Raw genomic sequence first — 21156 nt, 5'->3', positions numbered from 1 at the left:
CTATTAAAATTCTACTCCAGTTTTGCACCACTTATTTGTGTGAACAAAGTTTTTCCATAGAAGATCCGACAAGAAATTGATGGTGAACTTCGAGTTGTTCTTTCAAATATTGAGCCGAACATACAGCGACTGTGCTCATTGAAACAAGTGCAAATATCTCATTAAAAAAGATCATAGTTATTTTTTACATTTTGAAAATGTGTCGGCCGAATTGTGCCGCAGAATTTTAAATAGTTTTTAAGTGTGCCGTGAGTAAATAAAGGTTGCGGAGCACTGCATTAGTGTATAAATTAAGTTCCGACTTGCAGTCTGTATTTTCGGGTCCACGTCTTTTAGGCGCAGACAGTTAGGCGCCGGTCAAATAGGCGCGCACACTGTGTCATCAGGATATTTAGGTGCGGAGCACTGTGGCGCCCGTTCATTTAGGTGCTATTCCTAGTAAAGTCTGCGGATTGTATCAGCTCATCTTTGGCAAAACCTAGTCGGGGTTTTGGCGGAAAAGTAAGTTACTCTTCACTCAAGCCACCCGCTTGAATATAGGCTACAGTATATTTTTTACTGATGTTTAGTGTAGTTATTATTTGACATAACTAAAAGTGAACTCAGTCATGTTCGGAAACTTGAATAATTTATTGACAAAGCTTCCGCTGACGCAAACCTGGGCTAACAACAAATAAATGCCGAACACGCGCATTAAAAAAACAATATATTTTTCTGTTCAATATAACATTTTGTGTGAAAAGCATTGCCGGTTTAAGCAGCTTAACTCATGGAAGCCAAGACATATTTTTTTGTTCAATACAACATTTTGTGTGAAAAGCATTGCCGGATAAAGCAGCTTCACTCACTGAAGCCATGAGTAACAACAAATAAATGCACGCGCATTAACAAAACAACATATTTTTCTGTTCAATATAACATTTTGTGAAAAGCACTGCCCCACCTGCCAAGCTGATACAATGCGCCTATTTGACCGGCGCCTAACTGTCTGCGCCTAAAAGACTTGCTCCCGTATTTTCTGTACAATTAGCACTAGTCAAACTACTTTGCCACCAAATTAACATAAATATATTTTTTGTGAAGATAGACAACATATAAATACTTTTTGAGTTATTTTAACTCTGTTTTGCATCTTCTAACATTATCATAAGTTTGAATAATTGCTTTGTTTTAGACAATTGGCTGTAGCATTCATAGTTGCTTAATTTATTTTACACAATCTGAGACTTACAAAAGATTGCACAATGGCAATAAAACTGCATGAAGGTGGTTATGCGCTTCATCAAAAACCGTCAAAGAAAACTGTTCTGCATGTGAAGCTTACAGATTCAGCACTTCGTGCCATAGAAGATTATCATAGTAAACTGGTAAGTTTATGTCATTGTCAGAAGAAAAATTTCTCCTGGAACTTGAATTAAGTTTGTGTACAAAAGATCTTGACAACCCATTTCTGATTGATGCTGGAACCTGTATTAGTTTATCTGTGACAACAACCACAGAAGTAGCTATGTAGTGTACACCCATATAAGGTAGGCCTATGGAACTTGATGGTATGTTATCACATGGATTAATTTTCACAGTTAACACTCATAGCTCAGTCAAATGTTGGTCAAAGATTTTGGAAGTAAAGTTAATCATTCATTTGTGTTAATGTTCTCTGTTAGCTCAGTGGTTAAGCGCTCGACTCATCTGGCGGTGCTGGTACGGTTCTCGGGGTGTGTGCTTGAACAGCGCATTTTTAGGAGTGCTTTCCATTTATCTGCACCTAACGGGTGGAATAGCTCGACAACAACTATGGAATCTTCACTCTGCTAATCTTTGTCAACGACCTTGCATCAGTGGGTCAAAGCCTCTACATTAAAGTATGTGAAATTGCCAGGAATAACTTATCAAAGGCTTTGTTCGTCCGAGGATAAAAATTCAAAAACCAAACAAAAACAGATTTACACATCTCTTTAATGATACTAATCACTCACAAACCATGATTGCTGTTTTTTTTCACAGTTTTTATGCATTTACTAATACTAGTGTCCTGAGATACCATGAGTACATTGCATGTTTTATGTTGTCATGTAGCACATGGTTTTAAGATATTTAGAGACAATAAATGATGTGATGGTAATCTTTAAGAATGGTTCCATATGTGCAGTAGACAAATGTTTGACGCAGAAACAAAAGTTATATATAATTTAGAATAATTAGTTTTCCAACATGAAAACCACACTGCATCTTCCAATGCTGTCGCATGGGTATCATTCATGGCGATCTATACTACTGGCCTTCCCAACGTGGGAACAGCCAAATAATGTGGGGGCCTATACGAAAATTCAATTTACCAACTGAGATAAGTGTTACAACATAATAATCAGCAATTTTCATTGGCCAAGTAATGTTTTTTAGCCTAAAAATTGTAAATACAGCGCCAAAACGTAATTAAGATGTAATATTATTAAATAAGTGGCAAGAAAGCAGGACAATAGCTACATGTTAAGAATACCATGAGAATCAAGATATCAACAGAATCAAGGTACACGAAATCAAGAGTGACCCAACTTTCAAAATACTCAGTATGTTAAAAAATTCGTTTTCTAATCCAGAAGTATTTGTTTGTTAGTAATAATTCATGCAAAGACACCTTTTTTACGCCTAATACCTGTTAGTTGCCGAAACTTAATAGCCCCCCCCCCACATTATTTGGCTGTTGCCACGTTGGGAAGGCCAGTAGTATAGAGTTGCCACGTTGGGAATGCCAGTGGTATCATTCCAATATCATAATCCATCGTTGGTTTGTTCCCCACTAGTGGGGGTGGCCGATTGTTTCCGCGCAGCAATTGTCTTAATCCCTTTTCTCCATTTCACCCTGTCCCTTGCATCTTCCTCCTTCAGTCCGACTTTTTTAAACTCATCTTTCACTTGTTGTTTCCACGTTCTTCTTGGACGACCGCGTTTCCTCTTCCCATCCACCTTTAGATCTAGTGCCTTTCTAAGAAAACTTCCTTCCTCCCTCCTTATCACATGTCCATACCATCTTACTCCATTTGCCCTTGCCAGTTGGTCTATGGTCTCTCTCATCTCTAGCATATCCAACAATTCTTCAGTCCTTTTTTCCCTTCTCGTTTTCACCCCACACATTGCTCTCACCATTGACCTTTCCGTTCTTCTCAGGATTGCCAGTTCACTCTCTCTCAATACCCATGTCTCGCTACCATATAGCATTGCAGGCCGCACACAGCTCCGATATACTTTTCCTTTCATCCTTTGTGAAAATTTTCTGCCATGCAACATTTCCCCACATTCCCTGAACTTTGCCCAGCCCAATCTTGCCCTTGTTGTCACCGCTGCTTCACATCCACCACTTCCATTTATCCGATCACCCAGATAACAGAAGTCTGTCACTGTTTCGATGCCATGGAAGAACTCATCATCATGGCCTTCCACTTCATTCCTTCCTTTACTGCATTTCCCACAAACAAAACACTTCGCCAATCTTGTTGCGGCTCTCTTGACATTAGCACATCTTGCATGTACCCACTTTCCACATATGATTGTGTCTAGAAGTGATTGTGTCAAAATATGATTGTGTCAAAAAGTTGTTTTCTATTTCATGCGGTTAGACTGATTTGCATATACTGTATTTTGCCATTGCATTTGAAATATGAAAGTGGATGTGTTAAAAATTTGCCACAGCAATGTCAGCTCAGTGAATGCCTGGTATGTGTGTCGCTGTTTTTTGATTCCATATGTATATTACAGACTGTGTGCTTTATCACTTGACTTTGAGACAAATTTATCAAGCACAAAGTAATAATGTACCCTATCACAGTCCACGCATATTGAATTACTCATACACGAAAAAAGAAGCATAAGTGTATTAATCAAATACTACTATCTACCAAGTTACAGTTAATAATTCCAAAAACCTTGATTTTGATGTTCATGATTTAGTGAGTTGTGAAATTTTTGTTTGTTGCATGATTTATCAGGAAGGACAATGTGGGAATCCATCCATAAGATTTTCTGGCAAGCAAGGGGTAAGTTGAAGTTAATCTTTTTTTAATCGATGCACTGAATTTTAAAGATATAGGTCTACTGTAAGTGTAATAGCATTGCTGTTTGAATGTAGCACTTCGGCTTCCAGTACCCTATCGGTGACCAAAGCCTTGATATAGTTCATTCACAAATAAAGTACTGTACTTGAAAAAACTGAAAATGGAGGTAGTTGATAACAGTTAACTTTTATCTTGACACTGCTGCAAGGTACTGTAACTCAAGTTGTGGTAGTGACAATATGGATTTGGATTATTGAAGGATTGAATAGTATTTTTGTTTTGCTGTGAATCATCATATCAAGCAATCTTGTGGACATAATTTTGCACATTGCTTGATCATAATATGTAGGCTATCATTTTGTCAATATATAATTATAATTACCTTTTGTTTGTCATGGAATTTTGCTGACGTCAATGGAAAGTATTGATTTTATTTAAGTGATCTATGTTTCACTGCCTGTGTTGGGGCATTGTTTGCATTGTCGAGTCAGCGACCGGCGTGCAAAGCCGCAGCTGCTTTTTTTCTTTTGAAGCAAGCTTAAAAATAGTTTTAATGTTTGATAAGATATGTAAAAATATACCAGACGTCGTGGAGAGCCAACCCCTAAACGATGATGTTTGTCTTGCTTTGTCTCCATCTGCTGGGTTATGTGATACTATCTCACATGAACCACGACCTTGTTTTGGGTTTACCTCATTACGCCCCAAACAGCAAATCAGTCGCTTTTTACATTGATTTAACGTCTGTAAACGCTACGTAAAAGTGACTAATTTGCTGTCTGGGGCAGTCTCTTATGTCTGATGTTACGTTGTAAAAGAAACTTTGCTTATATTTATTGAAGTTGGGTCGTCTTTCCAGAGGTTTCAGTGTCACAAATTTTAGTTTTTTGTTTTCAGGTTTTGCAAATTCCAACGAGGGATGGAAAAGGAGTCGAAACTTTCACATTCCTGTTAGCGGCAGACAAATCGGCTGCAGTTGATTGCTTGGAGCAGTACCGCACTCGGTAGGCTAAGTTCAGTTTATTTGTTTTGTTAGCGAAAAAACAAAAGTATTCTAAACACAGTAAACATAAATAATTCGCACAACAAGGATGGCAGCAAAAGACCAAAAGGTCACCAGAGTAAGCTACCACTCAATCGATTAAACAAACAGCACCAACACCTAAACGGGTTGGAACTATTTTATCTACTGCTAGCTTCTATCGAAATTGACTACTTTTAAATATGGACCGAATTTTCGTGCGTGTTGTTTTGCTCACAGTGTATTGAACTGTGCGTTGCACTGTAGTCCACACGGAAGCTTGTTTTGGTGTTTCCAATTCGGCTCTTTTAGCAATCGGGGAAGTTTTTATACAAGTGCCCATAGGCTACTATTACTAGCAATGTCTGTCCTTTTACATTAATTCAACGTCTAAGATTAAAAACTGAATTATTTTTCATCACTTTTGTCAATTTCAATGTTCAAGCCATCAGTAAAATATTAAAAGAGCAGGAATTGTAGCTTTGATTGTCTTCAGATACATACTTCAATTTAGAAAACGTTTATCTGTATTGCAATGCGAATTCTGCTTGATTATAACGGTAACCACTTTGCAACTCAGTGTTGAGGTCTTGTTGAAGAAAGACGCATTCCAGACAGCAAATCAATGCAAAAAACGACTGATTTGCTATTTGGGACGTTTTCTTACTAATCGGGTATTGTTTGCTCCCAGAGAACCGACTGGAAGAGTGGCAGTACTTGGTGAGATCCGGCAGAAGATAACAATCAACGCCAATGATGATTCTTATGGCGCCACGAGGAAGCGTATGGAGATTGCAAAGGAGCTTGAAAAAAACATCAGGTAGGGAAATGAACACCGAAATCGACAGACGATGCAGAATTTACGTATTTGTATTTGTGAATTTTCTGCACTTTTTGCTACGCTAAAACCTACATCTTATTTCTTTCTGGCGATTGCTTCAACATTTTTATGGCAGAAGTTATTTTTTTTACGATTTTTTTATACAATACTCTTGTTTGTTCTGCATAATAGTGCATATGTTTATAGTTTTTACGGTCATCAGTGCAAAAACTGGTTGACCTTAGGACCAAACGAGCGTAACGTGATCTTTCAACCGTGACTATGTAATGCTTTTGACATTTGCGATCTTGTGCTCTGCATTTGGTTGCTGCCGCTCATATGTCTCTTCAGTCTAAGTAAGGCGAGTTTAACTACAATATCTTTTTTTTGTACTGTCTTTGAAAACATACTGTGAGTCAAGTAAAAATGTTTCTTAAAAGTATTTCTGGTCGGAGGCCAGACCATCTCGGAGGACATTGCAGGGGTATTTTTAAAAGTTTCATTTTTTAAAGAATATATTGCCATGACAAGTATCATCCAACAAGCTATGCATTATTCCAAATAGCACTATAAGACAGTTTACGATTACGTTATTGCTTTGCGATGCAATAAACAACTCATTTCCACAGCTTGAAATTTTGAGGTTAAATAAATTTTAAAAAAGCACTATTTTTTCAGATTTGATCACATGTTGGTATTACACGTACGAGCATCATACTTTTATTACGAGATGTTGTAACAACATTAAGCAAAATAATTTGTTGGCCGGCTGAAACTCATGCACTTCGAAATATTTGCATTCTTCCCCGTGTCGACTGCTTTTGTACGCTTGCATATTTGTTGCCAGGCACCTTTCTTCACCTAATTAGGGTTTTCCGTTGGTTCAATGTTACTTATTGTCAAATCAATTCAAAACACGCTTTTTCCATCACCAGCCTCGAAACTTATTTATCTTTGCCAAGCAATTGTGAAACTAACACTCTTGTTAGGTTTGTCGTCTTAATCACATTCATGAAAGGATGACGTCAAATTGGTTTGTTCCATGGCCTACTAAATTATACGACCTAGACACCGTGCACAAGCCTTCATAACTGAAGGCTGAAGTCGATTGCAGATAAAAGTATCCTTGAAGAAACATTTTAGCGAGATGTAGAACCAAGTACACTTTTATTTGCAATCGACTTCAGCCTTCAGTTCTAAAGGCTTGCGCATAGTGTCTAGGCGTATATTTTCGTAGGCCATGATTTGGCATAAAACTCGCGATTTTATTTTTGCAGCACTAAAGTGATCAAGCAACCTCCAGGTTCGAGGCTAGGTAAGCGCAGTCCCAGATAACAAACGTTGCACTTTTTACGTTGTTTTAACGTCATCAGCTTGGTTAAATTGTTGATTGTTTCTCTGTTTACACAACCAGTGAAAACTCGTTTGCAGACGTTGAATCGATGTAAAAAGAAAAACGGTTGATTTGCTATCTGAGAATAATCTCTTTGCAAAACGTATTAATTGCGGTAGCCACTTTAACAAGTCGAAATTCTGCCACTAAACTTGACTAGAATGAAACCGCCAACCAATCATAAGCTACGGTTTAAGTGACGTAAAAAATGGCGAAAAGAAGATGATAGAAAGCAAATTAAGTGATGGATTTTTTGTCAGCTGGTTGGCTTAGGGGTTAGGGCTAGAAAGTAGTCATTTCATTGACGCGGGTTCGATTCCCACCACTGCTATTGCTCTTTTTCTTCTGTAATTACCAAATAAAGTTCAAAACAAGCATAAACTCTCTGGGTGAGTGCTAGAACGGTCACAACTGGACGGTAGCCTCTTATAACATGTTCTGATTGGTTGGCGGTTGCATTGTAGTCATTCGCAGTGGCAAAATTTCAACTTGTTAAAGTGGCTACCATTAATTGCAACGGCAGCAGTAATGGCAGAGTTGCCATTTCTTTTTCGTCTTATCTCTAATGATGACGTGCTGTGTAGTAGGTGTGGTGAAATAAATTGTGTAAGAGAGGTGAAGACTCAGTAACTACTTTTGAATCGCTACGTTAACACAAACGAAGTGATTAAGAAGTCTGCTTTTCTAGGTGGGTGCTAATAAAATAGTATATTTATGCGAGTAAATTAGTTAATTTACTGGATTGCAGGGTTGATCCAACCTGGTTTAAACCGGGCAGTTTTGACCACCTATTACTGGTCAAAACCCCTTTAGTGTATGAATCAAGTTGCTTTTCAATTGAATTAAAAATATTATCCTCCATGTTTAGTGATGATGTTCAACTAGATTTTGTTTTGATCAACAAACCTAAATACTGGATTTGGAACAAAAAATATTCAATTTCTCTGTTTATTTTTGATATATCAATCAGTTGGTTATTTTAATTATCGAGAAAATTCAAATTCTAAAAATAAGTTTCTGATGAACCAAAAAATGCTTGGTAGAACGATGAGCCATTTGCACAGCCAACTGAAGTACAAGAATTTTTCCAACAAATTTTTTTTTTATGAAAAACATTTGCGATCAATTTTGCCATAAAATTTGCGCAACATTTTCCCTCCCGTTGCGTAGCACATAAGACGTAGCTCGACATGTAATTAAGGTAGTAGTTTTAACACTGTTTGATGTCTTGTTTTTGGCGGCGCTGAAACAAGAGAAACATCCAAGATAAATATAATCTTTCGTACGAATTTTACAGGCAGTCATCGGCGGCCATTAATGACAGTTCAGTCAGTCATGGCGCCAGCTATTTCGAGGCCTGCATATCAAAATGGTCACAACTCATTATTGCTTTTATATTTCCTAAATAGCCCATAGCCCAGGTAGCCGACCATTCACTACATGAAAATATTTTTCTGGGTTTTGACCGGTTTAAACCTAGTTTTCACCGGTTAAAACCAGGTTTAAACCGCTTGGTGGTCAAAACCAGTTTTGACCACTTAGAGATCAACCCTGCTGAATTGATTTAACCTGTTGATGGCGTGATTGAGAAAATTGCCATAGCTCAGTGTGGAAAGACTTTGTTAGCGCTTAGCAATGATAGCAAGAGCAACACAAATTTTGTTGAGCAACGTTAACAGCACTGATCATCTCATTTACAAAAACTGAGGTTCATGGTCTTTTGACTGACACCTCACTTAGACTGGTATTTTGACATCAAAATCAAGTTCCCGACTAGAAAATCGGTCCCCGACCATTTGATTCAACATTTGCGGACGTTGAATTAATGTAAAAGAGAGTGATTTTGATTGCTGGAATGAACCTAAACCTTAGTTTTATTTTTGATCCCCATTGTGCAGGAAAGAAGAAATCACTTCACAAATCTGTCTTGTCATCACATTCGTCATCTCTCGCTGCTGGAAAGACCTCCACAGCCAACTCTGGAAGATCATCCCATTCCTTTGTTCGGTTAGTCAGCTTTGCTCCTCCTGTAACTCTTGCATCAAGATCGTATCTACTGTAGTTAGAGTCTTTTAAACCCTTGTATTTCTGTGAGTTCTCCAAATTTTGTATTTTGGGACAGCAAGACACTCCAAAGCTTTTTGAACTTGACTAGAAATGATGCCACAGCAACTCAGTGACCGACGCCGGTTGTCGAGGTTACAGATCCTTATCACCTCGTTCGTTTTGGCGAGCTACTGAGCCATTCCTTTGGAACTGTGTTGTTTTCAGTGTATCGCAAACCTTTTCGTTTAAACTGAACGGTTTTGTAGGTCCTCCTCCCCTATAACTCCCGCTCCAATACGCTCTGTATCGCCAGCATCTGGACTTGATCTGGCTGGGGTCAGGAACAAGACCAAGCCTGTGTTGTCATCACTCTCGTCCACCACAACCAGCCAATCAAACGCCACCACTGGTAGACCTTTGAAGTAAGTTTTCTGAACATGATTTTTTGCTGTTACGTCATTGGTCGTTGAGTAATATTCTTTCTGTGCCAAATACCTTGCTTTCTCTGGAAACGCATATTTTTCAAATCAAGTTGAAATGTTTACACAAGTGATTCGCATTTACTTATATACAGTTTTACGAGTTTGATGCTGGCGTATTGTTGCAGTGGTTTATTGTCGAGTGACGTTTAGAATGAGAGAAGGATAAGATGATATTTTGAACAAATCACTGGCAAAACCCATTCTCGCACAGAAAACGCATAATATAAATCAGTAGTCAGTTGATTCTTAATTTCTGAAATTGATGCGAAAAAAATGCTGTTTTATTAACAAGTGCTGGCATTGTGTTTTATTCAATCAAAACCTTTAATTACTTTTGCGTCCAGAATGTCTGATACGTTTCTAACATCCCACTGCATTGGCGTCGTTCATGTTTGCAGCCTCCTCTCAGTATGATTCATCGTGTTCCACCTCCGCGCAGACTTAATGTCTGACATTGCAGCTACTCGCCAAATCAGCGACCTGATGTTTGCAGAGAAGTTTGCACAGCAACCGATCTGTTAATCGTCGCTTGGTGCATTTGTAACAAATCTTGTTAAATACGTTTCTCCACCCAGCTAATTTGCTCTTTTTTTGCATCGATTGAACGTCTGCAAACGTGGAATCAATGTAAAAATAACTGATTTTTTACTGTGAGCCGTTTAGCAACATCCCAGACTGCAAATCAACCGTTTTTTACATTGATTCAACGTCTGCAGATGCAGAATCTATGACGTTGAATCAATGTAAAAAAACGGTTGATTTGCTGTCTGCGATGGAGTAGTGACTTACCATTTCACATTACTCACTGGTTGATTTCTTTAGCGAAAGAGTTCTTCATTTTGTTGCCATGAAGCCAATAGGCTTGCAGGAACTCACTTCCAAGCTGAAACGAGAAGGGACTTGCCCGGATAGGTCAACGCTTCAATCCGCTCTGCAACAGGTAACTCCAAACAGCTATTTTTATGAGTGACAAAGAAGTACATTTTTGTTGTTTTCAACCACTTAAGCTAAATACAAGCAAATACTAAGATGCATATATGGTATACAGCACAAACAAACACTCAACTGCATTAGTCCGAACAAGTTATAAAAAAGTTGTGGTTACTTTGTAATGGAGCATCTTTTTAATGATATTAAGGTGCATCCATACCATATCTTTCTGTAATGTAATAATAGCAACTTTTTTGAGTAGCAAGCCGTAAATATTTTCTATGCACGTATCCTAAGCATCAGAAAGTAACTGCTACCCATGTTTGTTCATACCAGGTGGCCACCCCTCGAACAGTCAGTCCAGGTGTAGTTGAGTACACGCTGAAGCCAGGCCTCTACAGTGATGTCAGTGCTGATTGGCCCGGATACACCGATGACGAACGATCTGCTTTGAGAAGGTGCGGAAACCTTGGTTTTGCCTTGAGTTGTTTGCAACTTTTTAATGTGTTTTAGATAAGAAAGTTGTTTTTCATACTCACATGCTTCGCATTTCAAAACTAAAGCGTTCTTCCCATGCTTTGTTGTCATTTTTAGGAGACAAGCTGAGATCACATTTCGAGAGAGCAGAAAACGAGCCACCGAAGCATCCTGCTCATCTCCCAAAACCTCCTCCAGTCCGACATCTTCCCAGACGACATTGGAGGAAGGGAGCTATAGCAACCCTGTGCGAAAAAAAGCGCGAGTGTCCCTGTACAGCAAACCCAACTCCGTCTTGCCCCAACCTCGCTCAGTTTCCCCTCTCGATAGGATCATGCCCCTCGACACGTCATCAGTGACGTCATCGCCACGTAACATTAGCTGTCAAGTGAAGTCTGACGACATGGAAAGTGACAGGGTGGAGACGTCGAATAATAACTTCTCACGTGATCCCAGCCCCAAGCGACCCTTGAGCGCCCATGGCCGAATAGGGAAATCGAGTCCCACTCCCGTCCCTCCGTCAAATGAAGTCTCCCCCTCATCATCCAGTTTTAACGCTGTAAACTCTCGACATAATGACGATGTACACCCGGACTGCTTCAAAAGTTCCGACATTAAAAAGCGCGCGAAAGACTCGTCGAAACGGGCGAAGAAACGTAAAAATGATTTCAGCAACTCACAAGACTTTAAAAGAGTTGATACCTCCGATCATGGTGACACTGCATTGCTGGATGACCTGAATGGATCTGGTGAGTGGATTCTAATTAGTGCTGTATTGCAACCTGCTCGTTAGTAAGCGCCCCAATCTCGTAATATTACAATCCCATGCTGTAAATCAACTGTTTTTTGTATTGCAGACATTGAATCAATGTATAAAAAACGGTTGATTTCCTTTCTGGGATATTACTGAAATGTAACATTCTTTGGAAAGCACAAGTTGTGAATGTGGATAGGAGCAAACGATGCAATATCTCCTCGAATGCCCTGCCCTAAAAGCAAGATGCTCTGCACAGGATTTAGCCGAGTTCAACGATAGAGCAAGAGCTTGCGTGATGCTCTGGGCTACGGCCGTGTGACACACGATGAAGAAGAGTGAAATGTAGTTGGATTGAGCAGATAAATTACACGATTTACTACTTTCACTAAATAGGATCGTAAAAAATGCCTGTGATATTTATGAAATTTGTGCTGGCACAATATTTAACATGATTCTAGCAGCCAGATTTGTAACCGGCCCGTCTTTTTATTCTTAGACCCGAGCCGTCCAACGTCAGCGCCAGGCAATGACGAGTTTATCAGGTTTGTTCATGAAGTTGTATAAATCCATTTTAAACTGTGGTTTACATAGTAATCCTAGCAATGTTTTGCGGCCAGTGCATTTTTAGATATCTACCCAGACAGGAAAATCCGTCATTTGTACATTGATTCAACGTCTGCAGACGAATGTAAAAACAACGGGTTTTCTTGTCTGGGTAGTCACCTGCTTTGCGTGTTCACTGTTCAATGTTCATACTTCCTTGAAATCAGGTTTTGGGAAGGTCCTCCGACCTCCTTGCATTATCAACCTGTTCGAAATGCTTTCTCCAAGTTATATACTGTAACTTAAAATCTTCACAAACATTGAGATCTGATTCTGGACGCGTTAGTTGTGGCGCTGTGATGTTTTGTTAAATATTGCAAAGGAATTGATTCTCACACGAATCAGTTCGATCATAAATAAAATCGATTTGGATCAGCTAGCGATCAGCCTGTTCATATCAAGCATTGTTGTGGATTTGACACCTGTCAGGAGATATTTCATTTTCTTGATTTGTTAAATATTTCATTGACTTGTTGCAGAAAGTACACTTCAATCCAAGAGCCCAGGAAACGTGACGAGTACAAAAACGATTTCAACGCCGAGTACGAGGAATATCGCAAGCTACATGGAAAAGTTAGTCTTCCATACTTTCACCAGCTCTGTGTGCCAGTATCCTGGAAATGTGGAATGAAGTTTGGACATAATTTATGCCAATCATCATCATCATTTAATTATGGTTTGGGTTCTACTACTGGGGGGTGGCCGATTTTTCCATGCAACAATAAAGTACTCAATTCTTTTGACCTCTTAAGGTCTCACACATGTGTCAGACAAATTAGCATTAGTCAACCCTGCTTAATGCGACCACATTGGTAGCAAGCCAAATTGATCTGATTAAGCGAATGATTTCACTGATCGGGGTAAGTTGTGCTTTTTGTCATATCCAAGCATACGCCTGGTGGTTGAAGACTTGGATTAAGTAAACTGGAAAGCAAGGAATCCAATCTTCGTGATCATCTGCAAGCATGCCTTCAAGTGTCTTGCCAAAGACACAGCCGCATGTTCATGAGCGGTATCGAACCAGCGCCCTTTCGAGTGCCGTGCCTGGGCTCTTACCACTTGGCTTACCACGACTGAAATCTCCGATTTAGTCGTTCTGTGGCGACTTAAATTGTGTTGGTATGAGTGACTTTACACCATTTGTGGAAGGTGGTGGGTTAATTAGGTTAGAAAATTTGCCTATTGCAAGTCATTGCAAATATTTAACATTCAGGTTTGAATTTTTTTCACATCTACTTCTCTTCTACTTTTCACTTCAACATACACATCTACTTCTTTTAATTCATTGTTTGCGCATTTGTTAAGCGTTTGCATGAAAATCCTTTGCTCCCTTGCAATGAGGTCGCAGACATTGTCATAAAACATGAACTATTATGTCACTTCAATCTGGCAACAACTTTACAGATAGCCACCCACTCGAAGAAGTTTGCCGATTGGCGCCGCGAATTGGGCAAGCATGTCAAACACACTGATACCTACAAGCGAATCGCAAAGCAAGTCTACAAGGAATACCAGCTACTCCAGCAGGTGAATGTCTTTGATGTACAAAGTTCCCAGACAGCAAATCAAGTGTTTTTTACATTGATTTAACGTCTGCAGACTTTGAATCAATGTAAAAAATGGTTAATTTGCTGTCTGGATTTATGTACACTTTGTACAGTAAAGTACGTAGGCGAATGGTGAAGAAACAAAGCTATTAGTGATCACAATCTAGCTAAAGTTCTTCTGATGATCAGCTGGTTCCTTGAAATACGGAGATGAGCAACACCCCCTCTCTATTGGACACAGTGCTATGCCGATGAGAGAAAGTAAATTGGTGAAATTTTCTTTCTGGTGTATGAAATTCTAGTTCTGTGTTTATAATTTTTATTGAACTTTTCCTATCCTAACCTTGTTCACACTCCATTGGTTTATTTCAGGACAAAGAGTTTATCAAAGAGCGCGACCGCATGCGCTACCTCCACCGCAAGCTCAAACACATCAAGGATCTAGTTCTAGAATTTGACGTCAAGCGAAACGCAACCAGCCGTGACTTTCAACGCACGGTTTTGGTGTGACGTTCGCCCATCCTTCTTCAAAAGGAAAATGGCGTTGGCCCTGCCGTCGAGGTGTTCGTTGTTCACTAAGTGAATCTTGCGCCTGGTTGTTGGCAACGGATTGAAGATGTTCTCGCTTTGTTTCGAGTTGTGTATAATTAAAATGGACGGAGGTGGCAAAATGCCTTTCAGAAAGTTGTTCAGCGTTGTAATTCTATGTTGCACTTGCTGCAATTCATGCTAACGCCTTTAGACGATTGCCGTTACAACACCCATGTCAAACTCCGCGAAGATTCTTCTCTCATTTTTATTCTCCATTGAGGGGACTTCCCTCATCCTTCTCCTTTCAACCTCAGTTCGTTTTGCACATTCAGAGAATGCAAAGTGTTTTTTAGAGAACGATTCTGTGTGCAGCGTTGAAACCAAGTACTTCGATTTCAAGGTACCCGGTCATTTGGTCGACAGGACGTTAGGTCGACAGAACGATTCATTTTAGGGTTAGGGTTAGTTAACTAACCTTAACCCTAACCCTAAAATGAATCGTTCTGTCGACCTAACGTCCTGTCGACCAAACGACCGTACACCGATTTCAAAGGCAATACATTCACTTTGTTTTTATCACCCGCAAGCATGAAAAACAATATTGTCATGAAGCTATATATGATGGAGTTGTTTAAGATGATTGAGTGGATGAATCATTGCGCTATCGTTATAAGTCTCTACTGTCAGCGGTAGTTTGTGATGTCATAAACATACCATTCCACAGTGTTTCATTTTCTGTGGAGTTAAAACTGTCATTAGAAATGTTATTTATTTTAATTTCAGGCCGGCAGGCAATCCTGTTTTGCCTCACAATTTTCTAGACAACAAAATCCATCGTTTTTACGGTGAAGACGTTGAATCATGGTAAAAAATGGCAAGTTTTATTGTCTAGGTTGGGGATCTTACAACGAAGTCCTGCGTTGTTAGTGTCATCTTTAATTTTTCAAAGTTTTTTCCTATTCAAATTCTTTTGAGAAATGTTTTCGGCGAGGTCTGTACCCAGACGTCGAATCAATGTAAAAATGACGGATTTTGCTGTCTGGTTATTATTGAGCTCATGCAAGCTCGCTGTCATTTGGAGAAGGATGCGCTGTATTCATTTTCTTCAGAAACATTTTCTAATGTTGCAACAATCGAGTAGACGCGACCGGTATCAATCTAATTGTGGCGATGTTTATGAGATTCTTCTTCGTTTGAACCTTCTTCGCTACTTCAGGGGTCGAGGGCTCTGCCTTTTACCATCCTTGGGCAGTGGCGGCGACTCGGTCTAGATGTTTGGAAAGGTGTCGAGCAGCCACCGAACAGATTTGTCATCTAGTTCACGCAGACCACCCACACCGTTTGGCGCATGGTAAATGGCTCAGTTACAGACGATGTGGTCTGCGATTTGTTCCTCCTGTGGTCCTACAAAAAAAATCCTTGCCACACTCACAGATCGAGCCATCCCCCATTTGTGCATGTTGGAACGGGGTAGTCCGACGCCAGTACGCAGGCGGTTGAACCGCACCCAAACTTTCCTTGGCAAACGCATTCGGTGGGGGCCGGTTTCGGAGATAAAACTTTGGAGTCTTGAGGAGTTCTTCTTCCACTCCGAGCTCCATTGGTGGTCCGCCCAGGTAGTCACACTGATAGATTGGTCTTCAGCGTATTTATGAGATTAAATGTAGCTTTTAAAGTTGGCATTTTATCTATTCTGTAATATTTTTACTAATGATCTCATACGTAAAATTGTAAAGTATATGCATGGCGCATCATTTTTGTATTTTCTTTTCTTTTACTGCAAACTGACACACTAATTCTTTTTTAAGCGTTAAAATCTCAACTGTCTTCTGAAACACAAATTGGTCCACCATCTGCTAAAGAGTTGGCATGTAGTTGTTTTTTATTGGTTTTAAGACAAATGCAAACTTGGAAGACGCCCGTAGAAAATACGCTTCCAGCCACTGCCTGTTGAAGCAATGCTTTGTCACGACAATTGTTCCACTTTGGAACGAAAACTTAACTTTATGTTTGCTCAGCACCTGCTGCGTTCAATTGAAGCAACTGAATGAACTCGGGTTAGTTCATCCAAAGCATCTTTTAACACTCGATCAGCTTTTGCTCAGGAGCTTTAATTCTAGCGTTATTTTCTGTGTGTATAAGTAATTTTTCAAAGGATAATAATGAAACCGTTGTTTGGTTGCGACTCCCCCCTTAACCCATATTATCAAACATATTCCCTTCAACTCAACCTTGACCGGAATCCTAAGTTACGCTTCAAATTGTTCCATGCTAGCTTTCCTCCCATCGTGCAGGAATCCTCATTGTACACCCAAGACATGGCACTATGCAAATTGTAAATATTTTTTCTAGCCGAAATTCATGCATCTGAGCATTATTATTTATTGAACACAAAAAGTTGTTAAAAGCGATTGCATTCGAAACTTTGGTTTAAAAAGTCGCGCTCGGTTTCGGCGTCAGCAATAGAGCTATTTGTATTATGAATGGAACTTTGTTGAGCTTTTATTTTGCGAGTGGATTACCAACCAATCTTTGTAACATGAATAAAAAATAAAACATTTTCTTGGAAGGGAGGTGCTTTCATTTGGCCTACACCCTTTTCGTAAGCACAGGTAGTAGCTACAATGCTAAGTTACATGGAATAATTTACAAACACATCGAGCAGAAACTTCAGTCTGTCAAGTAGGTGACCACTGACCAGGCCTGCGTCAGTGGTTCAAACCCTCTACAGGTATGCGAAACTGTCAGGATTAAGCTCTCAAAGAAGCTTTCTCTGTCCGAAGACTCCCACAATTAATATTGATAGATGCATTTTGCTTGAACTCTCACCAGTAATATTTTACATACCGTAGTGACCAAACAAGTATTCACTAATCGTAGTAAAATGAAGAACTCTCAACTCTTTTGTTGCAGGCTACCCCGCAGCTTACGCTCAATGTTAAACATTTAGATTACCCTCATTTAGTTATACCCTTAAATCATTTAGATTACCCTCATTTAGTTATACCCTTAAATCATTTAGATTACCCTCATTTAGTTATACCCTTAAATCATTTAGATTACCCTCATTTAGTTATACCCTTAAATCATTTAGATTACCCTCATTTAGTTATACCCTTAAATCATTTAGATTACCGGTACCCTCTATGAGAAGCTTATGCATGAAATGCTTAAATACGAAGAAATTTTCGAGCTTTCTTTTGAGGATCAATGAAGAGTTTTCGCCTATTGACGTGAGAAAAACTTAGCCTACTGTTTTTATGGCAACGAACGAGGATTATTATCCTCGACAGCGCTGGGTGGTTTGAAGATTCCTGACTGAGCGGACGGAAATGAAACCAAACCTTTGTTTCGCCCTTCACGCATGCTTTTAAGTGTCCTAGAGTAGACACAGCTGCCTGTGTGCGGTGTCGAATAGGGGCCTCTTCAAGTGTCGCACCAATGTGCTCACCACTTAGACAATGTGGCAGGTTGCTCTCGCGATGATGCGTTTCAAGTACTTTTAGCAAAGTTATTAATTTATTTACGTTGCTTTAAACGATACTCCGCAAGCAAGTACAATGAAGTGCCAAAAATAGAAAGCACCAACAGAAGAACGACCATAACGAAAGGCGGTGTCAAGCTTGCAAGCGCAAAGGAAGTTGCTGATCCCAGTGGGTCCCATACAAACAGAAGAGCTGAACTTGATTCCTTGTCTCGAAAAAAACGACTGTAAACGCTTGCCAGTTGCCCAGCTTGTGCGCTGTGGCAAACCGCGATCCCCATGGATATGAGGAAGTATGACCATGCTGAAGAGCCTTTTTCGGGCTGCCAGAACAGCAAAAAAACTAAAAGCGAGATTTCTAACAAAGCAATGGAAATGAAGAGTTTCGCATGAGTCCAACACTTCATCAGGTGGCCAAAAAACAATGATCCCATTGACAAGACAATACCATACGTCACTGTTGTATAAGCCACATATTTTACTCCTGCAATAAAATGGAAATTAGGCTACTTGCTTCTCATACATGTGAATAGCTTACAGTTATATAAAAATAGTATCTGCCAGTCACAGAACCAAAGCATCCGGTGTAGGTGAGCCTAAATAATGCTTGTATGAAGTAGCAGAGCCCTCCATTTGTGTAGACCTAATTAGATATTTACGCCATGTGAAACTTTTAAGAGGTTCCAAAGAGACTTTCACCTTGAGCACAAATGTTCTTTATCAATCAATGAAATTACATCGGCATAGCAAGGTAGGCTATGAACTTTAAGGTAGATCACGTAAAGGGGTAGGCTACAAAACTAGTTAGCCTACTTTTGTGATAAAACAAAATTTTGCAATAAAATGTATTTTACACCTACCTAACGAACATGTAATCCATGAAGTATTGAAAAACCCGGGTAAGAAGCTCTCTATGAGTCCGTAGTGAAAAGTGAATGGAATGAGGAATATTGCCGATAGATCGCTTTTCAAAAGACGAACAGTTGATACAATTTTTCTAGTTAAATAGTTGCTTGGTGTATCAGTTTGTTCAGGTTTTATTTCCGTCTCCTGACGATCAAGAGTTTTTTCTTCATTGCAATATTTTTTGATGTCTTGAAGATTTTCTAGATGAGGTAAGTTGTCCAAAAACAGCATCATAATAAAAGATACAACTTCAAAGAACAGAAAAATGCTTAACAAAATATACAAAGTCATGTCGTTGAGCGCTTTGGTTGTGACGTCAGGATGATGATGAAACAGACCACATTGTACAGACGAATCATTGTGTAAGTCCCAATAATTAACTTCAGAAGAATTTAACGAAGTCGCTTCTTGCGTTGTGTTCATGTTTTTGTCTAACTGCACAATGACTGACATGCAAACTCCACCAAATGTGTAGCTTAGGTTTAGAATTGTATAAAACAACCCAAGATAAACAGAAACTGTCTTCGATTTGTCCCAGTCAGAGTCTGCACTAGTTTTGCTCCCCATGGTAGCTAGGCAATTGACATAATATGCCATGCATGGATACAAAAACCCAGATCCAACTCCAGTTAATATCCCAGCCGGGATCATGGTATACACTCTCGGATAAAAATTTGCTGAAAAACAGATTAATATCATCAGTTTGTATCTTCAAATCGATTGTGAGAATTGAAATAATAATTAATGTGTGTGTTTTATATCTGTAGGCTATATCTGTATCTATATATCTTCAGGCCGATCCATCGCAGATATGCGTTGTTCTTCAGCCATTTACAAAGCAAAGCAAGCGATACTCTTCTGTCTAAAACCCCAGGAAAGTAAAGTTAATGGAAAGATAAAAATAGGCAGACCACCAAACCGATGGAATAACATTATCCAGGCATGGACAGAACTCACTGTGACCACACTGGGTGAGCTTGCTAAAAACAGCGACTCATGGAAACAGATAACCCATGTTGATGCGCAATCTGCTTCAAGCGGAGATGGCGATTGAATAGTCCATATATCTCTGGATGAGAAAACTCTCATTTGAACAATTAATTATTGGAACATGGCTGGTAGGCTCTATGTCAAGTACAAGCAGTTATTTTACTTACCAATCGGGTAAGTCATATGACACAATGTTGAAAATGTCATCACGTTTTTGCAGCCAAACATATTGATCATCAGTGGTGCTAGAAAGAATGCTGATATCAACATGCTTGTGTACATGAAGCTCAATGACAGCATCCCAAGTGCCTCGTTTAGGCTTCCTTGTATACCTGTAAATATTCTTCGTCAAAACATAGCTTGTAGTAAAAGCGAGCAGGTGAAAGAAAGCAAAACTAAAAGTATAAAACTGCCATAAACTAAACATGATTGTAATCTTTGGAACAGTTCTAATGGTTTACTTTATTTGAGTACTTTTACGAAGAACTTATGTGTCGGTTACTCTTTAAAATATCGTAATCTGCACATGATTAAATACACAAAAAACAAAAAAAAATTGCACAATTTTCCTGGGGTTGCATGCCCCCAGACCTCCCTACACTGGCTATGACCTTCTCTCGTCATTTTAAAATATATACTACAACAACAATAAATTAATCACAAATTTGACTTACTGGCTAGCAATTTGTATGCTGAAAATGTAAAAAAGAAAGCCATGGAGAGTAAAAGCAAATTCCGCCTTCTGTGCACCTCCATTGCACAAATCAATTTGTTGCCTAAAACATTTGAGTACCACCTTAGGCTAAAACAGCCACTGTCAACCAGCCAGTAAATCCAACCGTTTTTACATTGATTCAACGTCAAAAACGTTGAATCAATGCAAAAAAGGACTGATTTACTGGCAAGCTATGCGCAACCCAGACAGCAAAATCCCTCATTTTAACATTGATTCAACGGCAGACGTTGAACCAATGTTAAAATGACGGATTTTGCTGTCTGGGAAGACATACAGCAAACGAGGCAACCTATATCAATTTAGATAACATGAAACCAAGGAACTTTCAGAAATCATTAGTTAAACTACCATTCAACGTTTTATAGGCAGAGAAAACTTTTTCTC

The 21156-nt window shown here is 39.3% G+C and overlaps 2 protein-coding genes across 2 annotated transcripts; one reads left to right on the top strand and one right to left on the bottom strand.

Moving 5' to 3' along the window:
* The first annotated feature begins 1183 nt into the window (after positions 1-1183).
* Positions 1184-17219, top strand: LOC145784223 (RNA polymerase II elongation factor ELL-like). The gene is made up of 14 exons (XM_082596003.1): positions 1184-1367; positions 3984-4031; positions 4947-5053; positions 5762-5890; positions 7168-7205; positions 9182-9290; positions 9596-9751; positions 10634-10751; positions 11078-11199; positions 11336-11967; positions 12472-12517; positions 13058-13151; positions 13983-14105; positions 14498-17219. Exons 1-14 carry the CDS (start codon positions 1245-1247, stop codon positions 14633-14635), a joined length of 1983 nt encoding a protein of 660 aa, XP_082452129.1. The 5' UTR covers positions 1184-1244; the 3' UTR covers positions 14636-17219.
* Positions 17220-18174: 955 nt separating this feature from the next.
* Positions 18175-20833, bottom strand: LOC145784025 (protein unc-93 homolog A-like). Its single transcript, XM_082595782.1, has 4 exons — positions 20711-20833; positions 20204-20368; positions 19001-19723; positions 18175-18624 (listed from the first exon to the last, which is right to left on the bottom strand). Exons 1-4 carry the CDS (start codon positions 20790-20792, stop codon positions 18176-18178), a joined length of 1419 nt encoding a protein of 472 aa, XP_082451908.1. The 5' UTR covers positions 20793-20833; the 3' UTR covers position 18175.
* Between the last annotated feature and the right edge of the window lie 323 nt (positions 20834-21156).

Source organism: Aplidium turbinatum, chromosome 15 (assembly GCF_918807975.1).
Source record: "Aplidium turbinatum chromosome 15, kaAplTurb1.1, whole genome shotgun sequence".
In the NCBI taxonomy this organism is placed as follows: domain Eukaryota; kingdom Metazoa; phylum Chordata; class Ascidiacea; order Aplousobranchia; family Polyclinidae; genus Aplidium; species Aplidium turbinatum.
The sequence above is the reverse complement of the archived record's forward strand: the minus strand, read 5'-3'. Positions and strand labels throughout refer to the sequence as shown.